The sequence below is a fragment of the Psittacula echo genome (assembly GCF_963264785.1).
Source record: "Psittacula echo genome assembly, chromosome: 4".
NCBI classification, from domain to species: domain Eukaryota; kingdom Metazoa; phylum Chordata; class Aves; order Psittaciformes; family Psittacidae; genus Psittacula; species Psittacula echo.
In genome coordinates this window covers 30,999,937-31,020,056 of record NC_137738.1, presented here as the reverse complement: position 1 = coordinate 31,020,056, position 20,120 = coordinate 30,999,937, and the positions used below count along the sequence as shown (strand labels likewise).

Genomic DNA, 20,120 nt, shown 5'->3' with positions numbered 1-20,120 from the left:
ACTTTGAAATAAAATACAGAAATGGCACAGTGGTGTACAGGGTCCAGCTTGGATGGAGTTAACTTCCTTTGCAGCAGTCCACCTGGTGCTGTGCTTTGCATTTGCAGCTAGAACAGCATTGGTAACATACCACTCTTGTGGCTACTTCTGAACAGCGTTTGCAGAGCGTCAAAGCTTCCTCTCCAAGCCTACTGCTCAGGACGTAAGGAGGATCATCTCCAGTTCAAAGGACGAAGTTTAGCCAGCACAGGAGGCTCCACATGGCAAAGCTGGAAGAGGTGAGCAGGCACCAACATGAACTGCAGAGGTAGCTGCCCCAGGGCTCAAGGCAAAGACTGCCCAGGAGCCACCTGAGACCTGATGTTCCACCCCAGTCACGGTCCCAGTGGAGGTCTGTGATGTACCAGAAGCGTCCTGCCAAGGCCACAGCCAGTGGGACAGCGCCAAGATGAGCATGAAGGGCTTTATGTTAGACAGCAGCTGCCAAGCCAAGCCATGCCATGCTCCTGCCCTGGCTGCCCCAAGGTCCAGCTCCACCTGCCTCCGCACACCACAGCCTGGCTCGCTTCCCTCCCCTGCGCCATGTGGAGCCTTCTGCCTGAGCCAGACCTCATCCTCTGGATCTTGCTATGAGGCAGATGGAACCAGTAGAAGTGGTAAGCCACATTCTAGTCTTCCTTGCCCATGCACTACCTGTAGATTAAAGCACACATCACACGAGAGTATTGAGTTTTTACTAGCTGTGTGCAAATGTGAATATCGTTTTACCACTTACATAAGAGTTTACATCTTTAGTCTCTATCATTTTCAAGGAACTTCTGTAGTTTAGCTAATGAAAGGGAGCTGTTTGATAAAGCTTCTTACAGGCTCAAATGTGATTAATTTACCACAGTTTATTAAATTACTGTCAGCTGAGCTGCAGTAAGTCCCAGGGCTTGCTCTTAAAGTGAATGCAAAACAACAAGCCTCAACTTAGATCAAAAAGGTCTCAGATAGGTCTTGGTAATTAACAGGCTAAAAATGTACACTGAAAGTGACCAACAGACCAGATGACTAAGTGTAATTGCTTAATGACAGTAAATCGACCAGAGATCTAAGTAGTCAGTCTTTTTGATTATCATGAGATCACCGGATAATACAGCTGGGGAGGAAATTCAATAGGTCAGACCAGGTTGCCCAGGGTGACACTGAAGAGCAAAACCAAACAAGCAAAGAGATATAAGCTTTCAAATGTTTTACTGTATTTGCACAGTTCTGTACAGTAACCTACTGCACAAATTTCTTCAGTAACAAAATGTAAAACAACAGGTACAAAAATAAGCACTTTGAGTGCTTTAATCTTGCTTACTATGTAAGGGAGTGCAGGAGTTATAACCCCCAGTGGCTTTTACACCAGACTATTGCTTCCAGAGGAAAAAGCACCATGCAGTGCTAAAGCCTAAAGCCTGACAGCTGGTACCAAGCTGCAGCAAGCTCCCCAGGGCTCCCAGCAAGTTCACTGGGGGCCAGCAGAGGTCCAGCAGGACCAGATCTAAAGCACATCCTCCCTCCCTACTCTCCTCTTTTCCATTTGAAGGCTGGCTGTACAGTGATAGGTGCAATCCATGTTTAGAGGACCCTCTTCAGACTTGATCTCACTAGTCATCCCAAACCAAACAGCAACTGAGGATTTTCTGAGCACTGCAAGATCAATTCACAACTGATGACGTAGCACCAGGCAGGAATCATCATGCAGTGTACTTTTCCTCCCCGTGTTTTCTTGCTTTGTGGTAGTGGTTGTAATCATTATACAGATCCTTAAAGACCTCCCTTACACCTGCTGGTAGTGACGTATTTAAGAACTTGATGTCCCGTTCAATGCAAAGGTCAAGAATGTGATATATCCCTTCTGTGAGATGTTTCTTCACAGCTGGGTGCAAAGTCACCTAGAAGAAGAACAAAACTGCATTACGCTTGAAGACAAAAAGGCAAGAAAACATCCTCTCCACAGTCAGTATAGATGGAATGCTGACAACGTGTCATCCAGTGCATCACACCATCTGGAACAGCCCATTAGATAAAATCCAAGATTTTGGTGCAGTATTTTCCCGATCTTTGCAAACTTGTTTTGCAGAACAAACGTGCCCCTTGCAATAAAACCCACAGAAGTGCTGCTACTACACACATCAGTACTGATCATCTTGGTATCACATTAAATCCCTTCAGCAGAAACATTGTAATTAAAAAAACCCAAAATACTTGTGCTGGATTACACAGTTCAGTAGATTCTGTATGTCTCATATTAGCTGTATGCTCCTAAGTCTCAGTTTCAGATGAGCTGTTCCTTTAGGCTACATTGAGCAGTCAATCAGTTTTAACTTATCATTTAACAACTTGTTATTTATCTGACAATTTGTATCTGAGGACTTCAATGTACAAGCCTTAATAATAGGCGCATTCAAGAAGCTCAGGAGATGTGCACTTCCTTGATCTGTTTTAACTTCAGGAAGCAGGTACTTTCCTGAAGTCATGCAGAGTTGAAGGAATACAACGAATGACTCAGGACTCAGTGCCCTGCTCCTGCCATTACTCCTGCCCAACCCAGAAACCAGCAGAACCACCATTACAACCAGGAACATACATGCTGACTCTGGAGTCCTCTGGTGCTCCAGGCTAACTGAAATCTGTCCTGTGCTCACAAATCACTTGCTAAATACTTCACTGCCTGAAACAGTGCTGGCCTCTGGCATCATCACATTATTTTTGCCACAGAACCATGTCTTATCTTCTCTGAATCCCCAATTCACTTTATGCCTCCAGACCTAAGCCGCTGCACTCTAGGCCTAACGAAAATTACATAAAAAGCTGTCATTAAAATTCAGACTTCTTTCTTCCTGAGGCAGCTAATAAACTTAGTGCTAACGAAGTGCACTTCTAATCACTGTGACAGACTCGTGCTCTCTTCCTGCCCTAAATGTAAAACAGCTAGTATATATTTTATTAGACCTGCTAACACAGCTGAGAAAAACACATAGCAGGCATTAAGGCACATAAGCATTTCTTTGGATCTGTGACCCTGAAGAGTTTGCGTGTCCAAAAGGTTGTCGTTCTTCGCCTCTGTGCTATTTGATCTATTGGCTGGTTATAACAAATGTTATTTCTCCCTACGTCATGCGCTAATTTAACAGAACAGTTGAGCTTCATGACTCCCAGTGAATGCACTGAGCTGTGATCTCCCCTCCTAAGGCAGAGAACTGACCGCAGAGAACAAGGACAGGAAAACCCACAGCTATTGACAAGATGGACCAGATGTCCCACCTGGGATAAGCAGATACCTCAGAGCTGCAGTTAATGGAACTGCATCCCTCACTTCACAAATTAATCTGGACCCATGCCTTATTTGTGCCATTCTTGCTTTGCAGTGCAGTTTCTATAAACACCCTCCAATACCACTATGGGAAGCAGAATCACAGAGTTAAACAGCTGCCACTACTGGCTGGCAGTTAATTATGCTAGTAAGTGTTTTATGGTCTATATAGTTAGCACAACCAATCTGTCAACCACTACAGAGCTCTTGATGTGAGACATTAAAAATGTGAAGAGGTATTTCACTATTGCTGTATTAAGCAACAGTTCATAGACAACAAGGGAAAAGCACTGTCAACAGTATGAAAGAGGCTATAGATGCCACCCAAGCCAGCAAGGAGTCTTTCTAGATTAACACAAAATAATTCACAAGGATATTTTATTTCCTGGTACAAAGAGGAAGTACTGAGGGAACTGTTACTCAACTACTTCAGGAGTAAGCAACTGTTTAGGCCAGCAGCTTTCACCAGTTTTAGCTTGCACACCCTTAAAAGGGTTCCAGTAAGTGTGCAGATCCTCATATACAGATTTAAATCTACCAACGTGTTTTTCATAGTTACCTCTGATGGACCCCCAGGGTTTTCAGAACACAGGCTTAAAGCCACTGATGTGGACTCAGACAAGATGAATGGCTGAAAGAGTTTTTCTCTCCCTCTGCAGCACAACATGAAAGATGTGCAGTGCCCCTCTTAAGACAGGCACGCTGAGGCCTCTCCTTCCTCTGATATCCACCAATTCTCACCAGTCTAATGAGCAAATAAATCATCACCTATTTGTGATCTATCTATTCTGTCAGACAGAAAACTGTCACAGTGTCTGGTGGCTCACGCACCAATTCCCCTCTCTAAGCCCAAAGGTTCCATGCATACATTACTGATCTGTGGTTTCAGCTATCATCCATCACCTTCCATTTCCCACTGAAAGCATTGCACAAAACTTTCCTAGAAGTCTCATGAGACTTTGCACTCCTGCTAATACTGAGGTAAGTGTCCTTTCAACCTGAAAAGGTCATCTGATGATCTGAGTCAGGCTTTCTGACTTACATCCAGCAATGAACAGATTACAGAGTTCAGAGGCAGAGTGGAGCATCTCCCTTACGAGGAAAGACTGAGGGAGCTGGGTCTCTATAGTTTGGAGAAGAGGAGACTGAGGGGTGACCTTATTAGTGTATATAAATATATAAAGGGGGAGTGTCATGAGGATGGAGCCAGGCTCTTCTCAGTGGCAAACAATGATAGGACAAGGGGTAATGGGTATAAACTGGAACACAAGAGGTTCCACTTAAACTTGAGAAGAAACTTCTTCTCAGTGAGGGTGACGGAACACTGGAACAGGCTGCCCAGGGAGGTTGTGGAGTCTCCTTCTCTGGAGACATTCAAAACCCGCCTGGACACATTCCTGTGTAACCTCATCTAGGTGTTCCTGCTCCGGCAGGGGGATTGGACTAGATGATCTTTTGAGGTCCCTTCCAATCTCTAACATACTGTGATACTGTGAAATAGAGCAGAAGTAGCCTTAACAGTAATTTGTCCCTAGTATTTCCTGAATTACTATGTTTACTATGTAAACACTAACCAACTTATTTGGAATGCTAAATAACATGGCTAAAACCTGATATATCCCAGGTTATGTCAAGCAATAGACAGGCTAAGGCAATAGAGAAGACAGCCAAATTTAAGCTCAGTAACAACCTTCATGGTTAGTTACACAGGTTATACCATAAGCTTTCAGAAACACAGCACCAGTTAGGATATTTTTGTGGTAAAAGAGCCTAAAAACAAAAACTAAATTCCTTTCTGTATCTCAGCCCATGCCAGAGCCCCAAATAATCAATTTGCAGGTACTTGCAACACAAAGCATTCAAACTCTGGTGATATCTAAATCCATTAGGCTGAACAGAACAACAATTTGAACTTAGGTCTGAATGTGAGAAGCTACTGACCTGGCTCTGGCATCTGTAATAGCAAGGACAGCTCTTTTTAGTAAGGACTGGAATGATAACTTTGGTTCCAAACGAGAATTACTGAGAAGGTTACAATTGTCCAGGTTGGGAACAATTTTTTTCTGTTCACTTACTCATTTAGACTGGATTAAAAGGCATTTTCAAAGAGAAGTTTTCTCCATTACTTTGCCAGATGGAGCCCTAACTGCTATCAGTCCCGGACAACTGAGACTAGCTAGGAGAACCTAACCACTAGATGAAGAAAAAGCAACACCCAACACGACAGAAAAGCAAAGCAGTTCTGTAAATAGGTATTGCATTGTTTTGCCTTAGAAGAAACACAGCTCACACCTTTAGAAACTTTTCCCGAGCTGGGTAAAAAAAGTTCTCAGGAACTCTTGCTCAAAATAACCGAGTCTCAGTCAAACCTGTATCCCCATGAGACATAGCAACGTTTTTCACTTCACAATTTATAAAACTTAACACAGTTGCCTCTGGAACAGGAACTCCAAAGCTAGCACAATACCACGGCACTTTCAAGACGTATGAGAACATGTTACCTTCTGCAATTCAGTCACATACTGAGCCACAATGAAAGCAGAAAACACAGTGAAGTCCTCCATTTCTGCAGCTATATGAGTATACATCCGTTCCAACAAGTGTGCACACCTCAGTATAACTTCAAACTCATCTGTGTTGCCTAAAACAGAAAGAGAATTACAGCCTGGTATTTGAGGCTTAAAAAAACCTAGGGAAATAACCCAAACAATCACCCAGTCTTAAATGATTTTTGAACTACATGAAGCCAACACCAATATGCCCACTTTATCTTCTTTTCTTATCAAGCTATAGCTGAGAGGCCCCCACACCTCCACAACACACCATATGGATCTCTTACAATGGTTATTTTGTAAGAGCACACTGAGTCCAACTCCACATGCAGCGCAAGGCAGAAAGTATGTTATAAATGCTGAAGTGCTAAAAACAGCAGCTATGGTCCCTTCCATGATTCAGTCCTAACTAGCACTGTGGAGGAGGGAACAAGGAGACAGGAAAATTGCATTCTCTTCTACAGAAAATCAGAAGACATATCTTAGAATGTCTACTAAGACACTCTTAGAAACAGCATAGTAAGAAAGATCTATAATAATAGAGCTCTATTATGTGGAATATAGCAGCAGAAGCCACTTTCACGTGATCCGTTATGAAAATAGAACAATCTTGCAAGGATAAACAGCACTTTTTTCAACCTGAGGATGCCACATATCCGTAAGTTTCCCGTGACCCTTGCCTTATGTAAACATATTGCAGAAACAAGCGAAATCTCAAAGTCTGGCACCCATCTTTCCTTCATTTCGAACATATAGATATATCATTTAATCCCAGCTGATGCTTGAGATATGTGTAATGTTCTGGCTTTATGCTTAGCATAATGGTGACAGTTCAGGTCTGGAGTAAACATAGTTCCAGTTTCAGGAGACTCCATTTAGTAGGACTGACCGGGGGCTATAATTCAGGCATATTAGCATGTATCACTAGAGTTCACAGCCACCATGCTTTCAGGCACACGAGTTGATAGGAAGAGCCCAACAAGCCTTACTAGTTCCTGTCCACTTACCAGCCAGGCAGTGGAGAATACCTTAATCATCAAAAGCAGTGCTGTCTGAATGCTCCACAGGAGTTACCTTCATAAGCCCACAATAGTACAAACCTCATCCTCAATTTTACATAAAAGACAGAGAGAGCTAACAGTTTCAGCGCCACAGCTAAGTTTTGAGGACTTTGCTTCTGATGTCAGACTACCTTGTTCTGCATCTCCTCTTCTAGAACATATATAAATTACAGTGTGTACATATAATGCAAAAGTGGAAAAGATACGGTACCTCTGTCTCCTTTTTGACGTCCTTCATGCATGACAGAAACAACCAGACGATGGAAACTGTTCAGAAAAGATGGTGCTGCTTTCACCAGCACCTGCAAAGACACAAAATAAAAACATCTGAGATTACGTAGTAAAACAGAGTGAAGAGGGTAGAGGTACACCACTCCATAGTCTGAGGGAGATGAACTCCTGTGAAGAAAACTATATAGCTTATAGAGCTGTCAGGAGCAGGGACGATCTTTTCATTCACATCCACACAGTATCTCGCACATGAGAATCCTGGGACAGAACTGCAGTCCTGGCCATATGCAAATATAAATAACAAGTAAATGTTATATTAGAGTTACTTCATCTCTCCAAAGCAGCATTTGACTCAGTACCCTAATGTCTAGGGAATTTGCTGTTGCTGGTAGAGATCCTGTGCAGCCAGACAGATTCACCGAACACAGGGTCCAGTAACACTACAGATCACTGTGTGAAAACAGCCTGGCTAGGCAGCTTTCTACCACAGGGTTTTTGTAAGGGCATTTTAGCAATACGTACTGAATTGCTTTTAGAATTTGACATTTCCCCATCTTTCACTTTCTTCACTCTCAGTCCTAATACAAATGCATGAGGCCCCTTTCCTTTTTAGTTCCACCTCTGCCTGCATATTCCGTATATTCCTAGCATGACTTCACTTTGCCATGCCAGAAGGCTGACAAGAACACCAGGATGGTACAATGTTTGAAGGTCACCAACTTCTAACATGTCTAAGCCCTGTTTTTAAAGGACTGCAGAATCTTGATCTCCAGTGAGAATGAGGTCCTAGATCCTGAGCCATCTGTGCTTCCAGAAATCCATCATTAAAAAAGGGAAAGTTTTCTTCTAATCTAGCATCAGATGTTGATAAGCAATCTGCTGCCAAAGACTAATAATGCAGGCATAAATCAAAGCAGGAGAGCAACTGAAATTATGTGATGTTCAGATTCTCAGCCTTTTAAATGACAACTGATACAAGGCACTTTCAAACTATCGGAACAAATTTCAAAACCATTGTTAAAAGAAATTTGTCATCACAGGCCCCTGTGCTGGTTGTTTCTAACTTTTCCCCCCTCCTCCCACCCCATCATAGATATACCTTTGGATGACATTGCACAATAGAGAAGAGCACTTCATGGACTCCCAGGAAGACACCGCGATAGTCTTCTGTCTTCAGATGATCAAGAGGGACTGTTAGGAGAATGCTGAATGCCAATGCCACATGGTGTGGATTTATGAGAACCCCTTCTCCTTGCCTTAGCAGAGCTGCTACAGTCTCTAGAATAGGTATGACTATGGTGGAAATCAGTGACTGGTCCTGACAGGCCTCTTTGGTTTGCATCTACAAGAAGACAAGAAAAAGGTAAGGAGGAGTGTATTAGCCACCTATGACTTCTATTCACACACCAGAAAGCCACTGTGCTCTCACTTGAGTCCATATAACTAGACTGGCAGGGACAGTTTGCACTTTAACCATTTTTGTGCAACTGCACCCTGGGTGAGGGTGACTATGATGCATTTCAAGTGAGCATTGATGAGAGTGTGGAACTGGAACTACTCCCCAGTCCCCTGACAACCAGCACCTCTTTGCACCTCCTCACATGAGTGCACTATGCTGTTCTCTCTGTTACACACAGGCAAAAAGTGCATGCTCACGAGTCCCAGGCATTGCAAGGCCAACCTTAGACAAATTCTGGTCAATAGACACCATCACTACAAGAGAAGAAAAAACCCCCCCCATCACTAAGTTCGTATGTTGTACATATGAAGGACAGGAAACTTGGGTTTGGTTACTTTCAGTTTCATTTCCCCTTCATAATTCAGTGAATTTATATTATTATTGTTTTAATATGAGTACTCTTTTCTTCTTGTTTTGCTGCTGTGGACTCCTGCTGTAACATGTGGCTGACAGTTACCTTCTCCTCTGGACAGGAGGAAAGACAGGAGACTCAGACTCTATTCTCTGCAGCCTAAGAAGTTTCTCCCAAGCTCCAGATTACCTGGTGCAGTCCCAGAGAATTAATGATAGTAGAAATGGATGACCTAAACACTGCACTATGGGAACAGATTTACTTAAGGAAGGAGGAGAGAAAGGGTCTAGGCCAAAAAACAAAAGTGCAGGTGAATCTGGTGTGGATTTGGCTAGTATCATAACTTTTTTTGCATGCCTCTGTGCATGTTAGATGTAGCCACTACAGACTCCAAAAAATAAAAGGGGTAGGTAATGAAGTTATAATAACAAGATACTTACAGCTAAAGCTGTGATTATCTGTGGGCTGGCAAACCAGAAAGCTTTCTCTTTGTCTCCACTTAATGGGCAGCTGAGCAACAATTTGGTTAGCATAACAGCTGACAATACTTCCTGCAGAAAGCAGATTGATGATCAGTCACAGGTACAAGATGCACTGGCTCCTGTCAAGTATAGAATTGCTCTTTCAAGGGCAGTGGCAATTTTGAGCATTATCAGAGCGTTGACACATGCAAGTCCTCTCACCAACACATCACTTTGGAAACTGTGAAGCAAGCAGCAACTTAACAAAATTCAATATGCTGAGCAGCACTGGCCCAAATGTACTGCATGCTACCTTTATTTTAGAATCAACTTACTGTACAAATAGGCTTAGGCGATTTTGAAGAAAGGAAAGCCTTCAGCTGCCACTAGGTAATGGAGGGAAGCAGAAGAAATACAGGGACACCAGTACACCATACACCAAGAATGCTGTATTTGGCAGAAGGGTTTGTTTTTTTTTAACTTGCTGACTGATAAAAGAAACATACTACAAACTACACTCAGGTGGCAGGAATTATATTCACAGTATAAGAATTCCAGATAGACTTGGATATATCCATGTCTATTTCAGACATATTCATGTCTACTTCTAACAAATAAGAGCCAGATAAATCACCAAGTTTAATCCAAGTTTCATTCTCAAGTCATCGAGCTTTCTATGGAGGATACAACTGGCTTTTTTGCCAAAAGTGTTCCATATGTCACCACAGCTGCTTAAGCTGCTCTGGAAAAAGGCATATTATGTAAAAAGCTACTGAGTGGTATCTAGTTATTACAGACTAAAAGTCTTTATAGAGACAAATACCAAAAGCACTGGTGCAGTTTTGGTTTTACTTAAAAATGCCAGTATTTCTGCAAGTGCCTTTAACCCTGTTAAGAAGAGCCACAGGCAAACACTGGTTAAACTCACTGGCTGCTAGGATCTGTTGAGAAAACACTCCCATCAGCAAGTATTAAAAAAGAATGCTCCATCCCTGGCAGCATTCAAGGCCAGGCTGGACAGAGCCTTGGGTAACATGGTTTAGTGTGAGGTGTCCCTCCACATGGCAGGGGGGTTGGAACTTGAGGATCTTAAGGTCCTTTCCAACCCTAACTATCCTATGATTCTATAGGAATCCAGCGTGGCATTTAGCATCACAGCTGTGTGACTTCTGTTGACAATACACGGAATTAACACTGCCGAGTCCTTAAGCTGGACAGAAAGTTTTCCAGCCTGTTTCCATGATCTTTCCACCTCTCTCAATTTACAGAGAAAAAAAAATATATATAATTTTTTAGGGTGGTGAGACACTGGCACAGGTTGCCCAAAGAAGTGGTAAATGCCCGATCCCTGGCAGTGTTCAAGGCCAGGTTAGACAGAGCCTTGAGCAACCTGGTCTAGTAGGAGGTGTCCCTGCCCGTGGCTGGGAGTTGGAACTACATGATCTCTGAGGTCTTTTCCAACCCAATTCATTATATGATTCTATGTCCAAAACATATCACCACAGTCATCAAGCCATAGCCATGTAAATTAATTTGACCTGACCACTGAAAGTGAAGCATAAAGGAGGAAACATATTTATCAGATGGCATTCAGCCAAGGAAATTTTTTTCAAGATACAGAAAACTGAAGAAAGAAATTGACAACAAACTAAGCTCATGCCTTACTTTAGCCTTCTGTTGCCAAACATTCCTCATTTCAAGTCCCTGCAGCACCAGCCTCATTATGGTATAAAACTCCTCATCAGAGCAGTTTCCCAGCAGCTGGACAAGCACCTCTGTCAGCTCCAACTCCATACTATGGATCACCTGGGTTGTGATTGGAGGACCTGCATATTCGAGAGGCATAAACATGTCTTAATCAATTCCCAAGACAAGGACTTCCACAGGTAAAAACAGAGTGAACTGAAGCTCAGAATAGCTCTATGGGCACCTTTTTAACACTCAGATGCATACAGGGCCCATGCTTTCCCTTTACCTCCCTCCCCACAAGCGCAATTAGCTACTGTTCTCAAGTATTTCCTACCCTAGGGGTCGCAGAGCAGTCACCATACCAATAGCAAGCCTTCAGCAGTATGGAAACACTACAACAAAGCGTGTTCACAAGACAAGGCAGTAGGCTAAACAAGCCACAAGGCTTTACTATAGATCCTGCCAGAGAGCCATGACATGTCACGAAAGCATTAAGCTGACAAGTTTAGCTCTCTGTTGATCATAAGTCACACTCCCCACCTACTCAATTATTACTATGTAGACTGTCCTAGACTAATTTATATCTTAAATGATTCTGAAGGCTTTTTTTTTAGTTCCACAAGTATCCATAGGTAATGCCAAAAGTGCTCTTCAACAGGAATCAGTAATCCATCTTATTAAACACTGTACTAATTCATCAGAAATTCTTACAGCTTTTTACAGTGAGTAATTATGTCTCCAGGCTAAAGCACGTTACCAGTCTTCACTAATAATGTGAAGTACAGGACGAGACAGGAGAAAAGTCAGCAGAAAAATTACAGCAATCGACACGTCCTCCTGGTCTCTAGTTCTAATGTGAAATCCTGGCTCTCAGTACCCCCACTGAACCCTGCAAAATGCTGAAGGATCAAAATGCAGGCCAGGGAAGAGACAGGCTAAGCCTCTATCTATAAGTTTTAGCTCAAACTCAGCTGTGCAAATTCAAGGTCACATTTTCCATGGAGAGCTGTGCTCTGTTCCTAACGACCCAATACGACTATAACATTGACATTATGACTGTAGTTCACTTGAGCAGCAGCCTCCAAAGTGGGGTATGCACACGATAATCCATTGAGATGCATGAATTATAAATGAAATAGCCTTCATAAATCAAATGAAATGTAAAAATAGTATTTATTTCATTTTTATCTTGTGCATGCTTTGTAACGTATCTAGCGTACTAGTAGTGTTGCACATGCATATAATTTATAAATAAACATACATTGAGGCTGCATGCACGTTATTTTTTAGAGAGCATTGCACTAGAGCATGTTAGCAGTAAGCCTGAGAAATTCCAACTGTCTGAAGAAGTCGAAGAGAACAGTTATGCCTGTGCTGTGTTCAGTTCACCTCTTGTTCTGAACAACAAACATAAAGGAGCCATTAAGTCACACAGCTGGCAAGAGAGGTTTTACATGTAATTTCTAGTCCTGGCTCTTTAGCTGATGGGGCTAAAGGGACTGATCAGCCAAACTCCCACAGCCTTTATCAGAATTATGGGTGTTCAGCATCCTTAAGTTAGGTGACTTCCACTGTTCTACAACCTTGCCTATCAGGTACAAAAATAGATGAGTATTTTAACGTAAGGTCCTCCAAGATCCTCAGATAAGCCACAGCAGATCTGCCCTAGTCCACATCAGCTGCTTCAGTGGTGCCTACTATACCGACTACATGAGTAGGACGCTGCACCTTCAGCCCTACATGCAGAAGCATTACCATGTTCCTGTTACTGTCAAAATGCTCTACAGGGATGAGCAATGCAGGACCTCAATTTATTAACATCTTCCAGAGGATCATTACCAAATTAGATGGTGGCTGTGCTCCAGGTACCACAACACTGCCTCCGTGAAAATTTTCCTGTTATGCATTTACAAAAGAATAGCCTACTGCTTTAACACAAGTAAATCAATACAGACTTTTTGGAAAGCTCTATGGTTTCCTAAATGGCTTTTAACTCGCCTCTGTGCTGCAACATTATCAAAGGAAGTGGAGAAAGGGAATTTTCATACCAGTGAGCAGCTTTTTTATAGCAAAAACAACAGTGACGGCAGTTTCTTTTCCAGGATACAGCTCTGGCACTGAGCAGAAGACTGTCAGGAACTGCAACGAAAACTGAAGGAACTGCGGATTATCCCCTGCACACGGCAGCTCTTTCAGAATCTGCGAGTAAAACTCTTGATACAGTTTAATACGGGGTTGCTTCAAAAACCCACTGGGCTCCTTCTGCCAGCCCTGGACAGCATGACTTAGATCTGCTTTAAGAAGAGTAGTGACAGATGGTATGAATGCTACAGACAAAGGCTGGTTCGGGGTGTTCTTCTGAAGCCCTTGTTCAACAGTTCTGTCCATCTGCAGAACTACCAGCTCCAACAGAGCAGACAGTACATCCGTAGAGTGTGGCTTTTTTTCTGGCAGCTGCTGAAGGTAGAGCGTGACAACATGACACAGTGTGGTGAATGCCATGAGCAGTAACTGCTCAGCCGCAGGATTCCCATTTCTGCAGCCTTTGCTTTGGCCTGCACTAATGTCCGGCTTGCAGCTCTCCAGGAAAGACATGAACTTTTCCAAGTTCAGCCTCACACTTTGCCTTCTTTCAATAATCATCTGAAGGAAGTTTTCCAAAAAGGCCTGGACTTCTTGGAGATACTGTGCCCAAACAGGAGCAGTCAAGACATCAGTGAAGAATTTGCTAGCTGTAAGCTGGGAGGTCATGACAGCCTCAAGAACATCGCTGGCATGAAACACCTTAAGAACAGAGTTGACGTTCCTGCCATCTTGCAGGCACCTCAGGAGATGGAAGCAGGTGCTTAAAAACTTCATCAGTAACGGCTTGCTGCAAGAGACTCTAGCCCTGGTATTGGCCATCAGGGACAGCAGCACCAGAAAACACCGGGTACAGTCAGAGGGAAGAAGACTGTCTAATTTCAGAAGAGAAGCAACTTCCAGCAAAACCAAGAAGCTCTCTAGATGGCTTTCTTTCAGGATGACCGGGCGGCCGTTTTTTGCTAACAATACTATACGCTGGGCAACCTTCTCCAGTGTCTTCCACGACAGGCTGACCTCATCCTTCGGCAGTTTGTTTTCTAACGGTGCTTCCAACAGGTCAACAGGTCTGTAGCCAGCCAGGATTTCTTCATGCCAAGGGATGTCACCTGCAGACAGCTGTTGAAGTGGCAGATCTACTGAATCCCTGGCAGCAGTGGACAACACCCTAGTGAACTGATGAATAAGACTGGTCATAAAAGCACAATGCAGGACCTTCATTTCTGGGAGAAAGGAGCTATGCATCAAACCAAGAGATACCTTTCCAATGCTGATGGAAGGCTCCTGGTCTGTGGCATCTTCCTGAGTTTTGGCCAATACTAATGTCTCTACAAGCAGATCTGCAATGTACTCTACATCTTTCAAGGATATATATGGCAACAGGATAGTCAGGTTGGATATGATAAGGTGCCAGTGTGCTGTGGGGTAGTTGAGATCACTTATTGCGATGATATCTCCATCCCATGGTTCAAATTCTCCCCTGCTCATGCTGGATCTCCCAGACTCTAGGATGAAAGCTGCAGCATGCTGCAAGGCCTGTAGGTCAGCTTTGTTCTGCATTAAGATCATCTTCATTTTCTGAAGTGTCAGCAGTTCTAAACAGTATTTACTAGTGGAGGTAAAACTATTTGCAAGTTCCATTACTCTGTCCCAGCACTGCTCCTCCACACCAGGAAGGAGAGCTGAAATCCCCCAGTGCCTTGCAGCAGGTTCAGTAACAGCATCAGCACTTTCAGCTCCTGGAGACACATACTTACTGCAGCTAATACCAAACAAAGTATCTACTTCAACCCAAGTGTAAACAAGAAGGAGAGCAGAATCACTAGCCTTTCTTAGCCAAAGGTCTGACTTCTCTTCCTCTCTCCTAGGAGCCTGCAGCAGCTCCATCAGTGGCAGAATGATTCCCTTCTGCATCTTTGCCAACAAACTCTGAGTGCGAAGGACCACAGGGGAAGGAGTGATATCATCTAGGCATCTCATGTTGAACAGAAAAGCATGCAGCACTGAGCACACTGACAGTAGCTTCAAGGACATGTCAACCGATCCTTCAATGGCAGGAATGATAAGGGTCTGGCATTTCTCCACAAAGAGACACAAAATGTCCAGAATCTGGTTGGGTGGCAGTTCAAGGAGGCATTCACGAAGCTTTACTGTCAGGCCAGCAGAGAAGACAGGCAGCCTCAGTTCATCAACTGCTGGCTGGCAGATGACTGTCAGCACCTCCTCAAAGAGCCGTGGGAACTGTCGCAGCTTGGAATAAGTCTGAAACACGGTGTTGATGAGAGTCTCCTGGGGCTTCTTTGTACGTAGCTCGGAGACCTTTGCATCAATCCAAGCCGAGGCCACTAAGTCATCCAGGTCTGGCTCTAATATAAGGTGGTTTAATGATATCAACAGTTTGAGACACCTGAACCAAGCAGGGATGGAAGCTTGGGAGTGCCTCATCAACATCTGTGCTAGCTTACGGTAAAACCCAAACTGCACCTCCTTGTGCCGGATACGGTCACTGGCAATGTTATAGATATCATTGCTAAGCACCAAGTTCAGAAGCTGTTCCAAAGCAAGCAGCTCCGTGCTCCAGTCCACAGGAGAGAGCACATCCTCCCTGATGCCCTGCTGCAAGCCAGAGAGCCTGAGGCAGCCAAAAAGCTTGCTGAACATGTGGAAACACACAAGGTGGTTTTCTGCCTTACAGTATGAGTCCAGAAAGAGCTTATATAGCAATGACACTGACCCAGCCACAACAGCTCCATGGAGGACAGGTTCACAAAAGTCACTGCCCAGCTTGGTCTGCACTGTGTTGACTGGTAGCAAAAGGTTTTTCAAAGCTCCTTTCTTCTTCTCCTGGAGTTCCTGTTCTGGCAGCAGCTCCTCTTTGTAGGATGAGAAAAGCTCAGGCTGGAATAACCCAGCCTGCAGCAAAGTTTCTACCTGGTTTCGGATTTCCCTGCTCAGATGCTGACGCACATGGCTGTCATCTGCTTGTGTCCAGCTCCTCACCGTCATCAAGTGCCTCAGGAGCAGACATGGCTGCAGCAAGTGACTTGTCACATGCCCAAACACACGATTTGGGTTAGTTTGCTGCCTCTGGATCAGGAGGTACTGAGCAAAGGTAAGCTGGAGGACACTGAACAACTGGGAGCCCACAGCATCATCAGAAGCCAGCTGCTGACATGCCAGCTTGGACAGGTTGCTGAGGAGATCAACTAAGAGCTCGCACTTTGCTGTGTAAATGATGGAGAGCGAAGGAGTAGAAAGGATGCCACTGGAGCAACTCAGCACTGTGCCAATGTTTTGCTGTGTTTTTTGAGAACAGGCCTCTGATAACCTCTTATTTATGACCTACAGGTTAGGAAGAAAAAAAAAAACCGAACAGTCACTTTTGCACACAAAGATAAAGCTCATCATAATGAATCAACACCGTCTTCTGTGAGCTGCCAGTAGCTGGCGCTGGGTTTCCTCACATCAGAGGTCTCAAACTAGAAGCTCCTCTGGTCAGAACGGTGTCCCTGCATTTGTTTGTACCACAGGATGAATGAGAAAGCCCTCATTCAGTACCACTGCTACTGGCAACAGCCTAAGATTATCTATACTTGATCCTAATAATTGATCCTGTGGAAAGGGAGTAGGAAGAAAAACTAGAAATTTCGTCCCTTTTTGCAAGGCCCCCAAACTTCTGCTCCAAACAACAAACCCCCACACAACACACATCCCACCTTTGATCCAGGAAGCTTATTCAGTAACAATGCCCATGACTAAATAATCATTTTTATATCTGAAAAAGAGAGAGCTTCCTATGCTGATGTGTGGAATGTGAAGGATGGTTCTTTCTCCTCTTCGAGGGTAAAGAACAGATATAAAGAATTGTTTACTTATACTTGCATTTCCCTTCCTTTTCTCAATCTTTGTGTTGATTTACCTTTGATCCCCTTTACATTTGCTCCGTTTTCTCACCTCCAGATAATCTTTTCACCAAACAAATTCAGTAGCAATTTACAAATCTACCTCTATTCCAGAGTTAAAAACCTCATTTGTCTCCTTACACCTCACAGTGGATCTTTCATCTCCTCAACACAAGCCTCCCGGATTAAAAGACATCCTTAAATTCTTTGCACTGGATGCTTTACCACCTCTGTCCTTGGTCTTTAAGGTACTCTGGTTTGTCACCTAAACTTCAGCCAGACAGGTGTTCGCCCTCAAACCACATTTAAATTTGGCACACTTTCTATGTAACATCTTTGAAGAACAGAATTCATCCAACCAGTTCCCTGTACCTCACAACTCGATTTCTGCAGGTAAAGCCAATCTTCTCCCTCTCTCTTCCAAACAGATTACAACTAAAAGCGTCATTTTCCCCAGTCATTTTCACTGTCTTTAAAGGCTATTTCTGTAACCAGGAAGCTGAATAAGAAGCTACACTTTCTGGTTCAGTTCTAAACTGTAACTGAAGTCTCCCCCATTCACTTTCATCTGAGGCTAAAATAATGCTATGATTAAGATCAATAATAATTCAGTGCCACCACTGCTCAGAGTCATCATAAGAAGCTGCTTGGTCTGCTGGACAGCACATCACAGTGCACAAGTATTCAAGCCAAACACACTGATGAACCCCACTGTGAGCAAAAACAGTCCTTCCCCCTAAGACTTCCAGGCAAAACAGCAATATAAGCAGTAAATAATACAGAAGAGCAACATATGGAGCTAAGCCTATTGCAGTACTCAGACCAGTTCACTCTCTGATAGTCTGAAGAAGTAAAAGAGACAGAGGAAAATTATTCTTATACCACTTTGCCATTTTTTGCCTTAGTGCTGCACAAATACAAACTGCATTGCAGAACAGAAACAGAGAAGTTTTTAGTAGAGGTCCTAAACGCCATCAGATTAATTATTACATATTTCATGTAATGCCTGACATTGTGAGGAAGAGTCCTACACTGTAAAAAATACAAACTTCTATCTAGCACGTAACAAACATCCCCAGTTTTAGTTACCTGTGCAATTGAAAAACTGAGCCCAATTGTCTTCCCACTCTTTAAGAGATTCTGTAGCCTTTTACTGTGGATAACGTTGTCTAAATACGCCCAGAGTTTCTCAACAACTTCATCCTCCAGTTCAGGTTTCTTATTGTAGTATGTAACCAACACATGGCTTACCCAATCGAGTAATACCTGTTAATAAAAGGGAAAAGAAATAATCTTTAATAACCTCCATGTGAAAACAACGCAAAAGTAATACCTCTTCACAATTATACACCTGTGCCTTGAGAACTGCTCTGCATCCAAGCAGGACAGGCTCTGAACAAGCAGAGAAGTTCACCCTTGTAGGCTGCAGTTCTTAAGAGCCTTCATTCTAAATCCAGTGTTGGCCTTGTACCAACTCAAAACAGCTCTCAGGCGACAACATCCTAAGGCCCCTTCATCAGGGCATAATTCTGACAGCCCATGCAGATTAGCCAATACAGTCTTTTAAATCAAAACATAAAGAATCAGATGATTTTCACTTTCTGACAATTGGTATTCTTTTCACATTCCCCCTCTTCATATGTTTAAATTTACTACCTAGAAATTCAGCCCTAGGCTTTTAACTATGTGCAAACTGGAAAAGGCTGAAACATGCTAATTTAAATTACCGATTTAAAAATACAATTATGGTGTAGGTTTAATATTCCAAGTAACTGAAATAACAAAACATGGGTCTCTGATGGTGAACCCCACAAAACTGCTAGGCTGGTGGAGCAGCACAAGACACCCCTCTCTCAGGGAAACACTGAACAGACCCTCAGGAAACAGGCTCAAAACAAACAATTTGAGAGGACAGGGTGGGTTCCAAGCAGAGGACAACAAAACACCTTCCAAAAAGAAGCCCATGAATCCACAGCACACTCTTTGCACATACACAACAGGTTCAGAACACCAGAAAACACACATCTAGTGGCAGTCAGTTCTCCCACCCTGAAGTTTTTTGCTCTTAACCATGACCAGAAGCATCAGACATCAGACCAGAGCATCCTGTACGGGATATAATAACCAGTGTTAATGACAGCTGTGAAGGCAGTGGTTTTTCAGCTGTCCCAGAGACACAATTCGTGCACTATCCTCTCTATAAAAAAGATTTTCTTCCTGCCCTAATGCAGACCTTCCTGCTGAAACTACCTGAAAGATGATGTTATGAAAACATTTTTACCACCACACAAATCAAGAGACATCACATCACAGCTATATTGGCACAACTACCGAGGGACAGTCAAGAGCTAGGTCTGGATTCTATGAATTAATTCACCCTCAACAGCAATTAACTACTGGGATTTTTTGGGTATTCCCTTCCGCCGCTTACCATTAAGAGCACTAACCTGTTCTTTATTAGGCAAAACACACTGGTGGGAAACCCACGCAAACCGCGCTAGCTTGAGTTTATCCTCCCAAGAAGTCTTGGCACTTTTCAGCTTCAGGTAAATCCCGGAGTAGATGGCTGCCATGGGGACCGGCACGGCAAAGACTGCGAGTCACGCCTGAAACAAACCTCACATGAGGAGAAGGCAGCACATCGGAAGGAAGGCCCTGCAACCCCAGCCCTTTGCTCACGGCCTGACCACCCCGACCGCCTCCCCCTCGGCGGGGCAGGCCCGGCACACCCCGCTCCCCGGTGCACACTTCCCTCCCTCTCCCCAGACCCCGGCCCCCCTCTCCGGGACCCCGGCACGGCACAGCCCTCACCCCGCCGCCGGGCGCACGCCACACACTCTCCCCGCCTCCCCTCCACCCCGCTGACCTCTGTCCCCGCCAGGCAGCCACAGCCGATCGCCGATCGCGGGAGGCGGTGTGTGGGGAGCCCCGCACCCATTGGCGGCCGGAGGGCGCCTGCGCGCGGGGCGGCCTCAGTCCCGCTCC

The 20,120-nt window shown here is 43.9% G+C and overlaps 1 protein-coding gene across 4 annotated transcripts; it reads right to left on the bottom strand.

Annotated features, from left to right (window-relative positions):
- Nucleotides 1-1,118: 1,118 nt before the first annotated feature.
- URB2 (URB2 ribosome biogenesis homolog) lies at nucleotides 1,119-20,117 on the bottom strand. Of its 4 annotated transcripts, none has more exons than XM_080616509.1 (10): nucleotides 20,002-20,117; nucleotides 19,583-19,741; nucleotides 18,225-18,401; nucleotides 13,200-16,575; nucleotides 11,128-11,288; nucleotides 9,442-9,552; nucleotides 8,290-8,532; nucleotides 7,171-7,261; nucleotides 5,848-5,987; nucleotides 1,119-1,925 (listed from the first exon to the last, which is right to left on the bottom strand). In XM_080616509.1, the coding sequence occupies exons 2-10, from the start codon at nucleotides 19,706-19,708 to the stop codon at nucleotides 1,728-1,730; spliced, it is 4,623 nt and encodes a 1,540-aa protein (XP_080472635.1). In that variant the 5' UTR covers nucleotides 19,709-19,741; nucleotides 20,002-20,117; the 3' UTR covers nucleotides 1,119-1,727. The 4 variants fall into 4 exon arrangements, 3 of the variants coding, with proteins under 3 accessions (XP_080472635.1, XP_080472636.1, XP_080472637.1); XM_080616510.1 differs by lacking the exon at nucleotides 20,002-20,117 and adding an exon at nucleotides 19,947-19,992; XM_080616511.1 differs by lacking the exon at nucleotides 20,002-20,117 and having other exon boundaries at nucleotides 19,583-19,814.
- Between the last annotated feature and the right edge of the window lie 3 nt (nucleotides 20,118-20,120).